Below are 18,313 nucleotides of genomic sequence, written 5' to 3'. Positions count from 1 at the left end.
CAAGGTGAGCACTGGTACATAAGAGACAAACATTGTGCAAGAAGAAACAAACCAAACAGAAAAAAAGACAACCTTTAACTAGTTCAGACTTTAGCCAATAACATCTTTCAGATACTAAATCACTGTGAGAGTGCTGGCTCACTTAAAGGAAGGTGTCCACATTGAAGTATTTTTCTCTTGCCCTTGGTCTGGAAACAGAGTGAGTGACAATCTCAAACTCTCCCCCCTCCTCTTGATGCCTTCTCTGTATCAATTAGGAAGACAGATGAAGCTGTCTGGGCTGTCGATGCATTTCTTTTGTACTTCCCTTGACATTTAGCTACAGAAAAGGACAATAAAACCTCAGCACAGCTGTTTGGGAGTGTAGATAAAAATTGGAAAGCTGAGTGCTGCAATAAACACGACTACAAAGTTATCATATCCTATTATAATTTGATATTATTTGTCCTGAGGCCCAGATTTGAATGATGGAAGGAATTGAGTTTGTGCACTAAAGGGAAAGTTTATAACTCATCTTGAATAGGTTCAGATAAATGCAGAGGGTCTGATGTGAGTTAGTGAGCTTTGGCACATATTTTCTATGATGGCCTGGGGTCTGTGTTCCTTGGACATGAGCATTAACATATTTCTTGTTCCTTTTGCCGTCCCGTCCTACGGTGCTTTCAATGTGTGCAAGTCGAGTCATGACACGTGCTGCTGTTTCCTTGCCCTTGGCACTCAATTGATTAATAGCGATGGGGCCGGAACGCCTCACTTGCTCTCTCTTGCTCTCACTCTCTTGCTTACACACACACACACACACACACACACACACACACACACACACACACACACACACACACACACACACACACGAGCCAGGCTGTGCTTTCTTTAGTGCCCACACAGTGTCTAGACCAGCACATGCTTACTGATGTCTAAGCACACTCGCGCACAATGCCAGGCATGTGAAAATACCTCGGTACTTCAGTTGTGGCTCAGAGCCAAAGTCAGCCTTAATAATGGTTGCCAGGTCTGCCCTGTTGAGGACAGTCCGCTGGCAGGCAAGTTGGCAGCCTCACATGTGGCTGTGCCTCTGTTTGTTTATCCGAACACCACCGGGGGCAACATGCCTGCACCCCTCCTGCCCGCTCCTTTCTACCCAAGAGGGCACTGGCTGCCCTCACAATAGACCAGTACCATTTCCTAAAATTAATCTTATTCACAACACCTTGTCCTGGCCACAAGTGGTCACAGGCAGATACAGGCAGTATCTTTGCAGCTAATTTGTCCACAGACCAAAAACAATGACCGTTCACCTGTTCCTTGGTATTATCCAACCAGCTGTGTAATTGGCCTCCAAACTAGAGCTGCATTCACACATGCGGCACAGCCCTGGACTGTTCTAGACATTACCTTGCCGAGGCGAGAAGGAAAATGAGCGAAAGCATGTTCCATTCATGTGTTAAAAATTCCTTAAGGGTGAGGTTTGTCACATATATGCCACTTTTAATGAAGCTTTGAGTGGACTGCTTTAACTTTATTTCAGACACACAGTTTAGTTTTTTTTTTTGGCACATCTCTTGAGATTCTGGACATTCATCTTCTTTCCATTTATCTGGAGGCAATTTGTCATGTCTGTCTCATGCCTGTACCCTGATCATTTTTCAGTAAAAGTCACAGGTATTTGTTTGTTGGATTAAAAATATGGTTTTCGGTGTTAAGATTCATTACTGCCCCATTTCTGTATATGGAGAGGGGTTTGTTACCCAGACCGAGGATGAGTGCTGCATGAGAAGCAACAAATTGTCTGTTCTCTAACCTTTTCTCTGGCTGGTGACTCTTAACTTAAGTTGCTTTAGTGGTCACAGTTAAAAACATCCATTTTTACCCTGCACAGTCATATTGAGCAGCTAGTTTTACAGACAGCTCTTTTATAATGGAACCCTACATGGCTACAGTTTTTGGCAATACAACCTGGTCCGTGGCCCCCGGGTAATTTAATTTTGACGCCCTTGCTTCAGCTGCTCACTCTCACCAGTTAGCTCACATCCATTTTATATCCACCTGTCATGGGAGGCTGGTTCAGTCTGAGTGCTGGAGTCCTCTTTGGCCTTCAGTTTTCAAGGTCAAGCTGGCACAGCACTCTATAATTCATATTCGGTATGGTTGGTGTGTGTTTTGGCTAGAGCACAGTACTTCAAGAGTGGTATAACTGAGAAATTATACATTTTGCAAGCCAGCTAGATGGAGGGGTGCGGAGTGCTGAAGAGTCTGTAAATCAGTTTCGTCACAAGTAATGCAACTGTTGTGCTTTATGATTATGAGTGTGGTTAGGCTACATATGCTAAATGTTTTAAGCATGAAGGGCGTTTAATGTTTTGTTTTGTGACTGATTTGAATTACTGTTAATTTAAAATGCTTTTGGACATAAGCCTTATCATAGTTCTTCACTTTTATATACATTTTGTGCCATTTGATATCACATACCTATCTGACTGCATTTAAGTCAGTTTAATTATTGTGATGCTGGTCAACTAAAGTGAGAGAGTGTAGTAGACCCTTCTAGGGCCATGAGGTAATGCAGCACTGTGCTGTGAGTTCACATTTTACACTTACTATCCTAAATAATGTTAATGGTGTTAGTCTTCTTTCCAAATCGTTGTTTTGAGTTGTGTTGCTTTATGGTTTAGCTTTTGTGGGTGGTCTTCTTACATAACAGTAAACGATCAATAAATCAAATGGTAACCATAATTGCGGAGAGCAAAACAACAGCCATTTAGTAGCCAGTGGTTTCATAAAATACAGTGTACATTATTTAGTTGTGACGTAAACCGTGTCCTTCTGGAGTCATTTTTGTTCAACGAGACTCTGTGGTAGTGCAGGATTGTTCAGACAGACAGACAGCCCCCTACCCTCATTCTGAGATCAGATGCTAGATTCCTCGTGCACCGAATCAGTATTTTATTAATATATATGGTGATTATTAATATCGAATAAATGTAAAGATCGCCCTTGTGATACCGGCCACTGAGGTATCTAGAAGCAATAAATGATTTTTAACTAAGTACAGTACCAGTATAGGTTGCAGTATGTGGTCCTGGTTCAAAAGAGGTTTTCTCATTTGGTTCTCGTAAAAGCTTAAAAGCTTTGCCTTATTTACATACCCTTCCTATCTCTGATTAGCAATATCCTCTGGAGCTACAATCACTCTCTGCCAGCCAGGACTGGCTTCACTGAAACACGTGCACGTTGGTCTTTCAGAATAACTTTGAACATTAAACTACACAGATCAGTCAGTCAATTGCTAGCACTGAAAATGAAGCCACGCTGACATGAGGTAATTAAACATTTTTCATGACTGACCACTCTTCTAGGACAAGAGACAGTAGAGGTCAGAGTAAAGACTCTTTAATGAATTAGACACTTGATTTTTTTTTTTTTTTCTGTAATTGAGTCAGATAAGACATGACAGTGATCGTTCCTACACACACAAACACACATATCCCACATAATGGTGACCGAGTTCTCTTAACATTAAGGCTGGTTTTATGTAAAGGTCAAGTCGAGCTGCCTTGAATGCTGGTGAACATCTGTTCCCTCTGAAGGCAATAAATACCAGATTGTGTGTGGGTGTAGCTGTTCTTTCATTTACTGATCCAGATTTCGTGAGCTAGTGTGTGTGTGTGTGTGTGGGGTGGGGTGGGGGGGGGTGTGAAGCATGTCTTGCTTTGTAGACCTAAACAACTGTAAAAATTTCTGGAGAATTTATCTTTGTCAACCTCACTGTGCACCCATTACTGCTCCTCCTGGCGATATTTAATTCCTGCCACTGACAAAAGGTTAAATGTACTAACAAACCCCTTCGAGACATATGTCCACATGTTTTAGTTAGTTCTGCAGTCCAATCTTTTACTTGCAAACAAAATGTCAGCGTGTACCCAAACGTTTGAGTGTTGGGATAATGCACTGATTGAACAGGCCAGAAGTGTTTGAGGCAGAACACCAGTCCCTGTTCGGTATTTGCTGTCTTTGACCAGTCCACTTCATTTTTAGCCTTCTGTCTAAAGTCCCCATTGATTTAATGGTAACATATATTTAAATTGTGGCTTTAAAGAGGAAGTTGTTGGCTTTCAAAACCAATAACTGCTGTGCCCGCTCACCCACCGAACCACACAACTCCCAACACCTAACAAGCAGCCTTGAAATAACTTATTGATCACTTCAACATGTCCCGAATTGATTTCATGGAAAGTGTCTTATTGTTTTTATAGAAACATGAACATTACAAGAAAATTGCCCCAAAGTGTCTTTGGTGGTGGGGATGGAAGTTCTACTGTGTAATGGAAGTATTGGGTTTGGAGTATGGTGAAAAGAGCATTTTAAACTGAGCATTTCTGGGTTCATGGCCAACTCGGTTTTATGCAGTTCTGTTGGCGGGGTGCTTTACTTGAGTAACAGTAATTCTGGGTGCCATTTGTCTGGAATTGAAACAATCAACTGTTTCCTGGAGCTAGTCAATTGATCCTCATTGCATCCAGCCAGCACCATTGACCACCCTTTAAGACCAGTCATCCATATTGATCGGGCGTTAAAGATTACCAGGCAGCCCCATTTCCCCTCCATGTGATTCTGCTCCACAGGCATTAGCTTTCACTGATCTCTGGTTATGTGAGCTGTAACCTTACTGTGCTCCATTCATCTGAAAGCATGTGTTTTAATCGTTACTCCGCCATATTGTTTGACTGTGGCAAGAAGGCAATTGAGAGTTGGGGGTTCCTCAAGATAATTACCTCTTTCAGATGATGATTGAGACTGAGAGGGTTTTTTTTTTCTCCTCACTCATTTTATAGGAAGTTTTATATTCAATAATCATTTTTGTACTGATCTGGTGTAGATGGAAGTGGCCTCACAGTCTCCCTTCATTCACTGACTTCACTTGAGGTATATATTCCTTTCCGGGATCTTTTCTTGAACTGAGTTTAAGAATTTCATGTGACCATGAAATTAATTTATGTAGACCACTAAATTTTATGTCCGACATCTTTTTCTAAGTTGTTTCATTTGGAAACAATCTATGAATTCAATATTACTCCTAACTCTTTCCTAACATTTGACGACCTCATCTGCACCGTAAATGACAAGGTTTGACACCTCAATGTAGAGCTGGGCGATATGAGATTTTTTCATATCACGATATGTTTTTTTCATTTCAGGCGATAACGATATCTATCACGATATAAGCCAAATAACTATATTTGTAAGATTTAAATGTGCCGTTGCTCACAAGTAAAATGTGAAATAATCAGCACCTTGTTTTTATTTAAATATTTATTTCCCATAATAAGTTCAACAGGGTAGATGTACTTAAGGAACATGAGACTTTTTCAGATAAATAAAGGCAAATATTGCAAACTACACAAAAGGCAGCCGCTAAAGTGTTTAAGTTTCAAAATAGAACAAACGAAACAGACTAAACTGTCAATTCCACTTAGAAACAAAATATTAATTCTAAAAATAAATCTTAGTTTGTTTTACAGAAGAACAGACAAAACTGACTAACTTTTGTCAATATCAAATAAACTGAGAACTAAAAGGAAATTCTCAATCTCTCCTTGTTGTATAGCTTAGCTTTTCAAACAGTTTTAACAGTTACTTTAGTCTGACAAAAGCCGAATGACGAATTAGCGCTTCCAGTCAGAGACTGAGGCTACGTCCACACGTACACGGGTATTTTTGAAAACGGAGATTTTCCGTTTTCGTTTTAAAAAATAATCCCGTCCACACATAAAGGCAGAAATGAAGGAAAACGCTGCTATGAACATGCCAAAGCAGCAGGTGGCGCTAGATTCCTAACCGTGCAGAAATGTTGGCCAATCAGAAGTCTAGAAGCCTCGGTGGGAAAAAGTAAACAAAGCTGGGGCATAGAAGCAGAACCGAGTCGTATGTGTGGAGGGACAGTAACTGTGTGTATATGTAAGCATTTAAACACTGCAGAGAGTAGAATTAACAGTAACAGTATTGTAGAAATTCATTTCACCGAAACAATAACGTGGCGCACAGTGTGACGCATGCACCAGTTTATTGTATTTCCAGACTTGCTTTCGGCACAATTTACAGTGCACGCTACTCTGTTTTTTGTCAGACTTGAAATAGCCGAAATACCTTCACACTACGGAACTTCTATGGCTCTTCCGTTCGACAATCTCTCCGGCGTTGGAACCATCATCTGTTTTCTCTTCGGTCACGCTCGGTTGATTTTTCTAGTCGGCACACTCATTTCCTCCATTACGCGCTGGCTCCATTACCCGCTGGCTGCTTCCCAAACAAACACACGTGCGGCTTGGCACTTGTGCTGTACGTAACAAGTCACGCGACGTGACGCTGCGGCTGTGATTGGTTCGGCTCTGCGCTACTTAGTTTGGATTGGCTGACCTTTTTTTTTTATTTTTTTATTTATTTTTTTATTTTAAGAGGACAAGAGCGGCGAGGTCTATCGCGATAGCTTAATTTCTCTATCGAGTAAAAGTTATATCGCGATACATATCGTTATCGTTCTATCGCCCAGCTCTACCTCAATGTATATCAATAAAGACCTTGTTTGACAACTATTGGAACAGGTTCCAGGTTTTTCCAAGGGTATCCCTAATAAACTGTATAGTCAGAGATCACCCTCACTAAATTTTGATACACACCCAGTCATTTTGTTCTGAAAGCAGGCCTGAAATATGACAGAAACAGCTCAGTTTAAAAAAGAGAAATAAGGGTTACCTATAGTAAGCATTCAAAGGGGGAAAGAGTTAAGGTACTGAATTAAGTTTTTTTTTAGTGTAGTCTGTGAAAACCAGTGCACTATAAAGATGGGAAATATTACCTAAACACTTTGAGTGCTCTGAAGATTTAGGAAGCTAGCTAATTTTCAACTTTCTGATAACAACCTCAACATGTCCTTGTGTTAGCTGTCATACTTCATCTTGCATTTCATTAAGGATGAATTGAAATGTAGAAATGTCATCATGCGAAAGAAAAAAATGTTAAAGCGATAAATACGAGAGAGAGAGAGAAAATGTTAAAAGTACAGGATGAGCCAGAACAGAAATTACTGCATGGTTGGCTTTTTGTAAATACTAATGTTTGTTGGATTAGGAAATTGTTTTTTCTTTTTAGTTTTTTGTATAGGTTTTGTTTTTGTTTTGTTTTTTCATGAATATGTCAGAACTATTTTGCTCATTTATGGGTTTGGTTAACTTCTAGCATCGATAATAAGTAGCTACATTTTTTAAGTAAATTTAAGCACATAAATCCTGTTTGTGGACGGCGCAAATATTCGGAAATAATAGCAATTGAAAAGCAATATAATTACAAGATTTGTTTTCACAAGATGAACAAAATGACGTTGCACATTAAAATGCTCGACAAGTTTGAAAATGTTCATCATCAGTTCCTGAAGCAGAAACAAATATGCACGCATAATTTTCTGAATGACTTTGACCAGCGACAAAATTATTGAAAACATGGTCAGGGCATTTCCACAAGTGCTACCAAAATTAATACAAGAAAAGATGACTGCTGAACTGACTACAGAGGCTCAAGGTTTCAAAATATGTGTAGGAAGAGAAGGCTGGCTGTGATATAAAGGTCACACAGAGCATCATAGTTTTCACCCACAGAATGCACAGAGTACTCTTGTTGGCTGTCACCAACCACCTCAGTTGCTTTAAGTGGACATGCAAGTGTCAGATTTGAACAATATAATTATCTACGTGATGTTTTGCTGAAGACCTTGGGTCATGTTACTTTGACATACATCATCTCCCACATGAAATTTGTAGGCGATGAACTAGTCTTCATGGTGACAGTATATCCTGTTTGTTTTGACATAACAAAGAATTCAAGAAGTTGACTCAGCTTCCACATCCCTCAGATCTCAGTTCGATCACACCATCTTGAGGCTCTGTCCTAGTACTTACAAGGATCTTCTGCTAAAGTCCTGGCAGCTGATACTTGAGGACATTATCAGAGGTCTTATGGTATCCATGCCTTGGTGGATCGGGGGTATTTCAGTGGCACAAGGGGGACCTACTTAAGCTGCAGCTGGTTTCAATGGTGTGTTTTGTAGCTCAGTTTAGCTGCCGTGCTTTAGGGCTCAGTAGTTATTACATTCACCTTAGACATGAAGCCAGGAAGAGATACAAACCAGTCTCAGGTGACCACAAGCTAGTGTACTTCCAGTCCCCCTCCTAACTAACCCAGTGCCAGATTCAGATTGCTGTTAGCTGTACCAAAAGGAAGTAAAGCACTTACTTGTTATGCGACAGGTAGAGCGTCCCCTTTTCATATATAGGCCTGGATTTTGCTGTAATTATGGTCCATTTACATCCAGCATCTTGTCATAAAGGCTTCCTTGCCTCTGTAATTAACCTTGCCTTTAATTGTCTTTCCCCTCATCCTCCGGCATTGTCCTTACAACCGTCCAGTGCAAGTGTGAGAACAGGATGAGAGCCAAGAAAAGTAGGAGTGGGGAATGATTGGCTTGGGCCATTAATAGTGGGAGTGGTCTTTCAGATGGAGGAGTGCATTGCTGGACAGATGAATGCACAAAACAAGGATGAATGAAGGTCTTGTGAGGGATAACATGTAAATGGGTGTGGTGTTTGAATGATTGAGAGAGACCCTTGAGAGAAAGGGAGAGCAAGATGGATCAATGATGCCGTGTAGAGTTTCCTTTTTAAAGGATCCTTGAAAATATTTAGTTGTATTTAAAACACACACACAGTAGTGAGGAAGGAGTTAATGGTAACCACTGCAAAATTGATTGTAAAATGGGAAATCAGAGAACAAGGCAGAAAATTTGGTCAACTGTTCGCGTGCGGTGTTCCTTTTGTCAGTTCTCGTGGCCCGGAGCAGAAACCCGCTGTGGCAGATCAGAGACATGCTCAAGTGTCTCAGCCGTATTATATGAGCATATCCACACGCCCCTTCTTTCATTTCAGCTTCAAAGAGCATTGTAGCTCCGAATTGGTAAAAGTTGTAATGCTTAAAAATCTGTAACCTTGGCAACAAATTCAATGTGTTTTCTGTAAATGCCTCATTATAAAAGCCTCCCAGCAGCAATGAAGAGAATGAACAGTCAACATAAATGTATATATCAAGTAAAGAAAATATACATTGGACAGCAAGCTCTGTTATTTCCCTTGAATCCTTTACACATGTGAAGCACCTTGAACCCAGTAGAAGATGACAAGATGCAAGTACATATACTGGTTAGTGCTGGAACATGCTGACCATAGTTCCACAAACTGTCCAATGAAAAATCACTTTGAGGTCAGCTTACATACACACCAGAGTTCTCGTTTTCACGTTAATGGTAAAAGGAGTTTTGATGGTAATGATCAGGATTTGGCAGAGGTAGCATGTGCCTTATTTATTATCCACACAGTCCAAGCAATGTGAAGTTTTCAGTAATGAAACACTGCCATGTAAAAGCTTTGGCTCAAAAGTGTGATAAAACAGCACATTTAGGATAGACACTGCAGGAAAATGCTCTGATTTACTGCTGATTTCACTCCAACAGCTGTTTTAAAGGCTTTTCACCAAGAAACCAGAAATGCCAAAAGATCTAAGCGTGACCCGTAGCATGAGATGTGAGGAATGCACAGAGAAGTGGTAGCAACAGGGAGGCTAAATATAACCATATGCGTTGTTTGAGATCTGCTGCATTGTTGTTACCTCAGGTAGCATTTAGATGTGTAGTTCTGACTGAAACGTGCACTCGCAGCCACACCTGATGAATAACCCAAAGACTTGAACACACTTTGCAGATCACTGGCCCAAGGATCAAACTAAACAAGCGTGGTGTTGGCCCTTCTTAGCAATTTTCTTCTTGTCATAGTGTGCACAGTTACAAATTAACCCATAAAACCAAAACTTGTAAAGAGCAATTTGCAAATCCTTCGCATTAAATGTGCCCATTTTACTCTGCTGACAGTGTCTCTCCTGTTCCTCACCTGAACTAAATATAGTTTGAGGTGTGGACGCATTTGCTCTTTTGCCAGTTTAATGAGGAAATTCTCCCTCTGTTTCCCAGATGCATCTGAGGTGGAGGAGGAGGAGACGGAACAAAAGAAAAAGCCAGCAGAAAAAACAAAGACTAAACCAGAGAAGAGGAAGATTGTAACAGAGAAGCCTGCTAAAGCCAAGAAGAAAAATAATGAGCAGGTTGTTATGTCCTTTCTCTACAAAGGCTGCCTATTTGATGTTTTTACAGTATAGAGTGTGTAAGAAAATGTATCATATTAATAGGGCAAAAGACTGAGCCTGTCCTTGTCATTTTGTAGTCAACCAGTTCACAGGCACAAATGGTCATTTCAACAGTCGTTGGCAAGGAAGAAGAAAGAAGTCAGGATAGATGAATGGAATACCTTCAAAATAAATGTCCACCACATACTTATACATACACCCTCATTCTTTGAGACAGTGAATAAACCAGAGTGTTAAAAACAATTATCATAGTAACTGATGACGGAAATTTCAATCCTTTGATTTTTTTCCTAGCATTTGGACATTTTGATGTACTTTTAATGTAATATAATATAATTTGACACATTTAAATTTTATTATAAAATGTGCTCTTTACCTCGGAGGATTATTAGGTTTTAATTTAATTTGTATTTAGAATTTCAAATGTTCATTAACATAAATTGCCTGAATTGTGTTTTCTGCATGTACTGTTGTCACAGAACGAGCAGATGATCCCTCCAAGGAAGGAGGCTCAGGATGAAAAGTCTGCTAAACCCCCCAAAAAGAGGAAGGTGGGAGTGGCGACACCTGGTGTTGCAAATATCAACTACAACAGTGTGCACTGGTTAAAGTGGGGCTATCATTTGGCTGCTTCTGGGGTTCTTACTTGTGTGTTTGTTTGTTTTGTTTTTGTTTTAGAAAAAGAAAACAATAACAGATGTCTTGGCCACCTCTGAGCCAAAACCAGGCTGTCCAGCTGACCTGCAGGATCTGGTTACGCAGTACTTTAAAGACAAGCGGTCTGTAATCGAGCAGGAGGAGCTCAAAGTGCAGGGTGAGTCAAGGCAAATCACCCTAAGCTTGCACATTCAGTCGATATCTGCTGAAATGTTGACTCACAGAGATCAGCGTGTCCTCTCCCATCCTCCAGACTCCTTTTTCCTGTCCAGTAATGACTTGACACACACCCTCTCTTCTTATCTAAAACAGAGTGAGTGCCGTTGCAAACTTTGACCAAGTCTTCCATTAGATTCCACTTATAAACACCCATCACTTTAATTGCTCTGTTTTCCTCTTAGTTGCTCCCAAGTGGGCAAAGATTCAAAAGCAGCACATGGAAAAAAGTTCTGTGGTTCTGCTTGTCGTCTGCAGCTCTGCTCTCCGAACCATCGAGCTCATTAAGTAAGTGACAGACCACTGATGTTTGTCGTGTTTCTCCAGTTACCACTTTCAAATTAAAGTGACGGGAATGATGTTTGTTTGTGTCATCCACAGACAGCTGACTAGTTTCAAGGGTGAAGCCAAAGCTGTGAAGCTTTTTGCGAAACATATCAAGGTAATGGAGATGACTGTTAATCACAGGCGGTGTGTAGATTGTGAACTGTGAATGATTTCATAGAATGATTGTCTGTGTCATTTTTTTTGCATAGATAGAAGAGCAGGTGAAGCTGCTGCAGAAAGGCATCTACCACATAGGAGTGGGGACACCAGGGAGGATCAGCGCTCTCGTTGAGAGAGGTGTGTGTTTGTGATCGGCCTCTTTCGTTTAACTTCAAAGCTTTTGAAGTCTTCTCACTCTGATTTTGTTCCCCAGAGGGTTTGAGCTTGCAGGCATTGAGATACCTGGTTCTGGACTGGAACTGGAGGGACCAGAAGCTCAGAAGGATGGTGGACATTCCTGAGGTGAGCTACTGCCCCCTGCTGGGCTAGAAAAATGTGTTTTTATTGCTGTTACTCCACTTTGACTTGGAGCTTCTTTTTCTTTTGTTTATAATAATTAACATGCAGATTTTCCCTGATCATCGTTTCTCGGATCTCACCGTAAAGCTGCGCTTAAGATTGGAAACTTATTTCTTTAGTTAACAAAGAAAGAGAAAAGAGATCACCTGAAAAAATTAAAGAAATGCTAAGATTGAAAAAATATTGATGTCAAAAAGTGACATTTTTATGTATCAGCACGTTACTCAAATTTGAAATCAAATGTTGTAATAATTTGAATAACTGGATTCCTGATTTTTATGATCTGTAAGTAATAATCATCAACATTAAAACAGAAAAACCTTTAAATATTTCACTCCTGTGTAAAAGTTAACTTTTAAAATACATTATGAAGAAAATTAGTTTAATTATTTATGATGCACTTTTTTTTATTTTAGATTTGGCTTGTTGTCTACAAGAAAGGAGGAAGAAATTAGTGGAGATCTTTTAATTGAACATATACTTTATGAACGTGGGATGTTTTAAACCATTATGACTTTTTTCCTGCGGTTAACCCTTTAAAAACTGGACATATTTGTTTAGTCGTAGATTCTGAAGCCTGGCTAATTTGACTTTAGTTTTGTTTTCCTAGAATTAATGTCTCCGGCAAAAACAGCGTTAAAATGTGAATCGTTTCAAATATTTCCATTATTTTAAATATCCTAAACATTTATCCTGAATTAATATTTTGACCTTCCATTATTTTGTGTGTGCAATGCACTGGGTGTATGCTGTAAGCTGATGACACTGTGGAGGTGGCACAGAGCGTGGGTTAAGGAGCAAGAAAATGGCTGTGGGGGAACTTCCATAGCTGTGTTGTCTGCTCTTCTCACCTGATCCATTTGATACTTTTGGTTAACTAATAGAAGTCACAGATGCTCCTGGTTATAAGTGATGTTTATGCAAAGTTTCATTCAGATTGATGCACCTGTTAAAGAGGTGAGGTGGTACAAGTTGACATATAGATATGCATATGCTACAATTATTATAGTAAGAAAAGACTTTACATTGAAATTCAGTTCATTTTGATTTCATTTACATGGCACCAAATCCAGCAACTGTCGCCTCAAGGAGAACCTACAATATTAGATAGAAGGAACTAAAAGTTATTCAATATTGAACCCTATTTGCATTGCAGAGTAATCTTTTTGGAGAGGATCTTTTAGTTTTTCGTTCCCTTTTAATTTCACTTCATATTTGCCTCTTTTTTTCAGATCAAACAGGATCTTATGAAGCTGTTGGAGAGTGGTGTCTTGGCTCGCTGTAAGGAAGATAAAGTCAAAATTGGACTATTTTAACTGACTTGCTTGACATTTAAAGAGACTTTGTCTTCAATATTCCTTGTGCTGATCCTGTCACGAGCTTTTAATATTTCCAGAGCCTGTGTGAAATGTACGGCATTGTTTGTTCACTTTTGTGACCAACACAATGTCAGGGAGTGTGATGAATGAATAAACAGACTTCAAATTAAAGCCACATCCTTTTTTTGTTTACTCTGACCTTGGAAAGTCCCCCCGACTGACAATGTGAGGTCATGAGTTTACTTAAACCACCGGGGAGCCCCATTCAGCATCCTACAGATAGAAAGGGGCCCAGAACCACCCCGATATCTCCCGCAGCCAGTGACGATATAAAATGCTGTTCTGTCTGTGTGTTGTAGGACGGAAGTACACAATCTTGTGGTAAATTGGAAGTAACAGAAAGAGGTAGTTGAGTAAAGAATTGCGGTTAATAAGTAACAGGACACAACGGTCGCCCCCACGATGCAAAGCCTGCTGGGAAAATCCCTTGGCAAGCAGAGGGGTGTGTGAGTGTGTGTGCAGAGAGATATCGCTGAAATAAAAAACAGGAAGACAAGAGGAGGGCTGGTTTACACGCAATTTTTGAGTCTCCAGCTGTCAATCAAGTTCTTCTTCTGAAGCCAAAGCTCTCGCTCTCATGGGGAAGGTGAAAGGCAAGCCCGGGCCCTTGGCTCGGAGACCCGACAACTCTGCTTTCAAACAGCAGCGGTTACCTGCCTGGTCTCCAATGCTAACTGCTAACACCGTGCTGCCTTTTTTCTACTTCATGGCTTTGATGTGTCTGCTGTTGGGAGTATGGCTGCTTCTCACTGTGCAGAACACCCAGGAAATGAAGGTGAGTGAAAACCACATTTGCTTCTAAACACTCACTTTCAGTTCTAGAAATTTGATGGCGTAAGAGCGCTATGCATTTGTCTTTGTTCATGTCAGAGAGGCCCCAATGCCTCTGTGTGCAATAAAAACAGGGTGTGACAACATGAGGAAAGGTCGAAGGTTATGTTTGAAAAAGTTTAAGATCAAGTTCACTATCTGCACTTTCCCCTCTCTCTCTCTCTCTCTCGTTGTCTTTTCAGCTGGACTACACAGAGGCTGAAACCTGCAACGAGTGTTTTGAAATGCGTAAAAATGTGAGCAACGCAAACAAGCCCTGCACCTGCACAGTCAATTTTAGGATTGACAAACCATTTAAGGTAAGAACCTCTCGGCACAGAGTGACAACATAATCCTAACTTGAGGGCCACTTATAATCTTACTCCAGAGGCCTCAGTAGCACACGCTAAGTATGGCACAAAGCTCTGAAACAGCTTGGAAGCGGGTCTCGTGTGAAGATTATTACTCTCACACTCTGTATCTAACAGGCCCCACTGTCAGTGCTTGCGTTTGTTGTCTGTGCTTTGAAGCTTAAAGCTTAAATTCATTTTAGGATTTGTGGTTCTACACTCATCCACTTGACGATGTGAATGTGTGTGTGTGTGTGTGTGTGTCCCAGGGAGATGTCTTTTTCTATTACGGACTCCGTAACTTTCATCAGAACCTTCGCAGATACATGGACTCCAGAGATGATGGGCAGACGGTTGGAAGGAAGAAAAATTTAAAGGTATCATCGTCATGTCATGAAAAGTAATTGCCCCCTAAACCTAATCAATGGTGACGCCACCGTTGGCAGCAGGAACTGTAGTCAAGTTTTTGTATCTGGCGTTGAGTGTTTCACATCACTGGATGAATTTTGAACCACTTGTTTTTTGCAGAATTGTTTTGATTCAGCCTCACTCGAGGGTTTTCTAGCATGAATGACCCGTTTAAGGTCATGCCTTAAGTGTGGACTTTGATTAGGCCACTCCAAAACATTCATTTAAATGTATCTGGAGTCATTCAGAGGTGACTTTCGGAAGTTTCGGATCATTGTCCTGCTGCATAACCAAGTACGCTGGAGCTTTAGTGATCGCAGAACATTCTCCTTCGGGGTTTTCTGGTAGAGAGCAGAATTCATGTTTTCATCAACTACAGCATTTCACCATTGTCCTGAAGCAGCAAAGCAGCTGCAGACCAGCAGGCAACCACCACCATGTTTGACTGTTGGTGTGATCTTTTATGAAACGTGTTAGATTTACACCAGATGTAACGGGACTCAAACCTTCCAAAAAGTTCAACTTTTGTCTCGTCAGTCCACAGAGTATTTTCCCAAAAGTTCTGGGGATTTTCAAGACGATTTTTGGCAAATGTGTTCTTTTTAGTCATCAGTGGTTTTCTTCTTGGACTCTAAGAGTATTAATTCCATACTTGTTTAAGTGGGGGAAAAGCACATCATTTCTCCTTTTATTTTTTTTAAATCAGCTGCATCTTGATGGGCGCAGTTGAAAGAAGTTGAAGTTATTTTGGGTGTGAAGAGTACTGCCTGTATATAAAACTGACAGCGTGCACTGGGCAGTACCTGCTGTTTTATTTCAGTGGTCAACTTCATTTGACTCTGAGACAAAATAAGATGTTAAGTTACGTGAAGTTTCTCCCCAGTGTGATGCATAAAGCTGCTGGGTCACCTTATGCATGGAGTGACAGTTCTGAATAAAGGGATGGATCCGTCTAACTCCAGAGGTTAAAGAAGAGGCTGGGCAGCATTAGGAGATGCTCATCTCCTCCCACAACACGGCTTCTCTGAGATGTTCAGCCCCAAAGAGCCGTTATAGAAACAGGACCACACTAATCATGCAGAAACTTTGACTTGTATGGTCACTAAAGCTAAGTCATGTCATCTGTTGTACTTGGTTTGTGAAGATAAAAAAACAGAAGTACGGATGAGCCACACCCCTGATAATGCTGGGTGATTAGTGGAAGCAGCGCTTTCATGTTGTTGGCGGAGTTAAAATTAACCTTCGGTAGTTGAATCTATGACAGACCTTATTTTAGTGTGTTTCGGGACCACATGCATGAATCTTCAGCTACCAGACATGCGTTGTAGTGTTTAAAGCTGAAGAAGCTTGAATTTTACTTGAATGCTCGACTTGATTAAATATCACATCTTCCCTAGGACCCAAGTTCATATTGTGAGCCATTTTTGAAAGATCCCAGCGGACGCCCGATTGCTCCCTGTGGCGCTGTGGCTAACAGCATCTTCAACGGTAAACAACTCAAAACACACTGCATCAGTTAGCTGCTCTACCCTTCCCGTCACTCTTAACTTGCATGTGTTTTCCCAGACTCCTTCATCCTGTGGTATCATCATCCCAACGGCAGAGGTGAGGTTCCTTTGATGCGGAAAGGCCTCACGTGGTACACGGACAAATACATCAAGTTCCGCAACCCAACGACTGACAACTTGACTCTAGCCGAAGTGTTTGAAGGTAAAGAAGGAATTTTTTTTTTCTTTCCTCAGAAATCATTTTGTGTCACATTTTAAATGTTTTCCCCACAGGAACGGCTCCACCCCCATACTGGCAGAAGCCCGTGTACAAGCTCGATCCCTCCAATCCCATGAACAACGGTTTTATCAATGACGATTTCATTGTATGGATGAGGGAGGCAGCTTTCCCCAACTTCAAGAAACTTTATGGAATCTTATTCCGAAACGACAACCCCTTCACGAAGGGGCTTCCAGCAGGCAATTACAGCATCGATATAACCTACAGTATCCTTTCACTGTGTTAGAGGCATCTTAACTCCCAAATGCACTTTCCCTCCATCTTTTGTTATTCAATTTAAACACGCTTCTCTTTGATCAGATATTTTTGGCCTTGACCTCCTGCTCTTTCAGACTTTCCCGTGCAGTATTTTCGAGGCAGAAAGGAAGTGGTGCTGACAACGGTGACCTGGTTTGGAGGTCAGAACCATTTCCTGCCTATTGCTTACCTCGTAACCAGCAGCCTGATCCTCCTGACAGCTGTCGTCCTCACGGTGGTCTGGTGGAAGTTTGGAAAAGATGGGAAGAACATGAAGGAGTGAAGAAGAAGAGGTGCTTCAGGAAACTAATGAGAGGAATGCTGGGAAAAACTTACAAGCAGATTAAAAGAGATTATTGCTGGATTGATTTGAAGTTTTTTTTTTTTTTTTAAGAAACAAAAAGCTAAGTGCTAAACATTTGTGAGTAAATGATGGATGGGGAAAATGGTTTAAATAGGAATGTTTGATTTTGCGGCAGCACGTGAAGGAAAACGTTCTTTTTCAGATCCACGCGTGTGACGGGTTTATCGTGGTGCTGCTGTGTTTACACATCTGAGCTGTGTTTACTTGATTTTTACTTGCTGAAGTTTGCTTTTATAATACACACCATTTCTCATGTACTGTTAATATGTATAAATATTTATTAGAATTCTTACATTAACAAAAGCACAGATCCAACTTTTATTTTCCTAATGCAGAGTGTATTCCTGCATCCTTGTGTGCACAAACTGTCAAAGTGCCACATCTTAAAATTAAATAAAGGATTATAATTAAAATGACCTGTTGAATCAAGCGTTGTTTCTGTCTTGGCGATAGCTACTTCACACCACACCATCATTTGACAGTACTAAGAATCTGCAGCCTAGCTAAATGCAAACATTTACAGGTTCAGTTGTTAGCATATTGCTGTACCAAGTTACCTTCACAGACTTACAAATTGAGACTACAAGCATGGGCAGGTTGAAGGAAGTGGGTGTAATTTTTCAGTTTTTGTCAAATAAATGTACTGAAGGTACTTTGGCCCCTCTCTTATTTCCCAACGGCTCACCGCAGCAGATTGAGCCACATTTGATTGTAGATTCGATTTTACACTATCCCATTTATCCAGGCTTGGGGCTGGGAGTACTCTAGTTTCTTAGACTGGGATTTTGTCTCCTGTCAGTCTTCCATGTGTTAACTGCTACACTGGCAGTCCAACACACTGGACAAGCAAATCCTGAGGAAGTAGTTTGATACCCATGTTAATCTTTCTGGGGTGGGGAGAGAACATGAACATAACACGTGGCAGTATTTAGCAAGTTGATAGCTCACAGTTCAGAATAAAGGGGGAGGCATCTTTTATGGTGTGGGGTTGTCACGTTAAAAAGCTTTCACAAAAAAAC

The 18,313-nt window shown here is 40.7% G+C and overlaps 2 protein-coding genes across 2 annotated transcripts in view; both read left to right on the top strand.

Annotated features, from left to right (window-relative positions):
* The window catches only part of cmss1 (cms1 ribosomal small subunit homolog), a 30,199-nt gene extending 16,751 nt beyond the window's left edge, over positions 1 to 13,448 (top strand). Inside the window, exons 2-10 of the mRNA XM_005935079.2 lie at positions 10,067 to 10,197; positions 10,719 to 10,790; positions 10,918 to 11,053; positions 11,150 to 11,209; positions 11,298 to 11,400; positions 11,494 to 11,554; positions 11,649 to 11,736; positions 11,813 to 11,901; positions 13,191 to 13,448. Coding sequence (XP_005935141.1) covers positions 10,067 to 10,197; positions 10,719 to 10,790; positions 10,918 to 11,053; positions 11,150 to 11,209; positions 11,298 to 11,400; positions 11,494 to 11,554; positions 11,649 to 11,736; positions 11,813 to 11,901; positions 13,191 to 13,274 — 824 coding nt within the window. The 3' untranslated portion in view covers positions 13,275 to 13,448. The remainder of the gene's footprint in view (positions 1 to 10,066; positions 10,198 to 10,718; positions 10,791 to 10,917; positions 11,054 to 11,149; positions 11,210 to 11,297; positions 11,401 to 11,493; positions 11,555 to 11,648; positions 11,737 to 11,812; positions 11,902 to 13,190) is intronic.
* Positions 13,449 to 13,572: 124 nt separating this feature from the next.
* On the top strand, positions 13,573 to 17,710 carry tmem30c (transmembrane protein 30C). The gene is made up of 7 exons (XM_005935078.3): positions 13,573 to 14,112; positions 14,351 to 14,467; positions 14,767 to 14,874; positions 16,303 to 16,393; positions 16,472 to 16,615; positions 16,687 to 16,899; positions 17,026 to 17,710. Exons 1-7 carry the CDS (start codon positions 13,915 to 13,917, stop codon positions 17,211 to 17,213), a joined length of 1,059 nt encoding a protein of 352 aa, XP_005935140.1. The 5' UTR covers positions 13,573 to 13,914; the 3' UTR covers positions 17,214 to 17,710.
* Positions 17,711 to 18,313: the final 603 nt, after the last annotated feature.

Source organism: Haplochromis burtoni, unplaced genomic scaffold, assembly GCF_018398535.1.
Source record: "Haplochromis burtoni strain Fernald_Lab_line unplaced genomic scaffold, NCSU_Asbu1 Contig_75, whole genome shotgun sequence".
Taxonomy (NCBI): Eukaryota; Metazoa; Chordata; class Actinopteri; order Cichliformes; family Cichlidae; genus Haplochromis; species Haplochromis burtoni.
The sequence above is the reverse complement of the archived record's forward strand: the minus strand, read 5'-3'. Positions and strand labels throughout refer to the sequence as shown.

What these genes read in the sequence shown, in the direction of transcription:
- tmem30c (XM_005935078.3), top strand. Translation starts at nt 13,915, where the DNA reads ATGGGGAAGGTGAAAGGCAAGCCCGGGCCCTTGGCTCGGAGACCCGAC. An exon ending in GAAGGAAGAAAAATTTAAAG is followed by an intron (nt 14,875 to 16,302) that starts GTATCATCGTCA and finishes CATCTTCCCTAG; the next exon opens with GACCCAAGTTCATATTGTGA. An exon ending in CAGCATCGATATAACCTACA is followed by an intron (nt 16,900 to 17,025) that starts GTATCCTTTCAC and finishes CTGCTCTTTCAG; the next exon opens with ACTTTCCCGTGCAGTATTTT.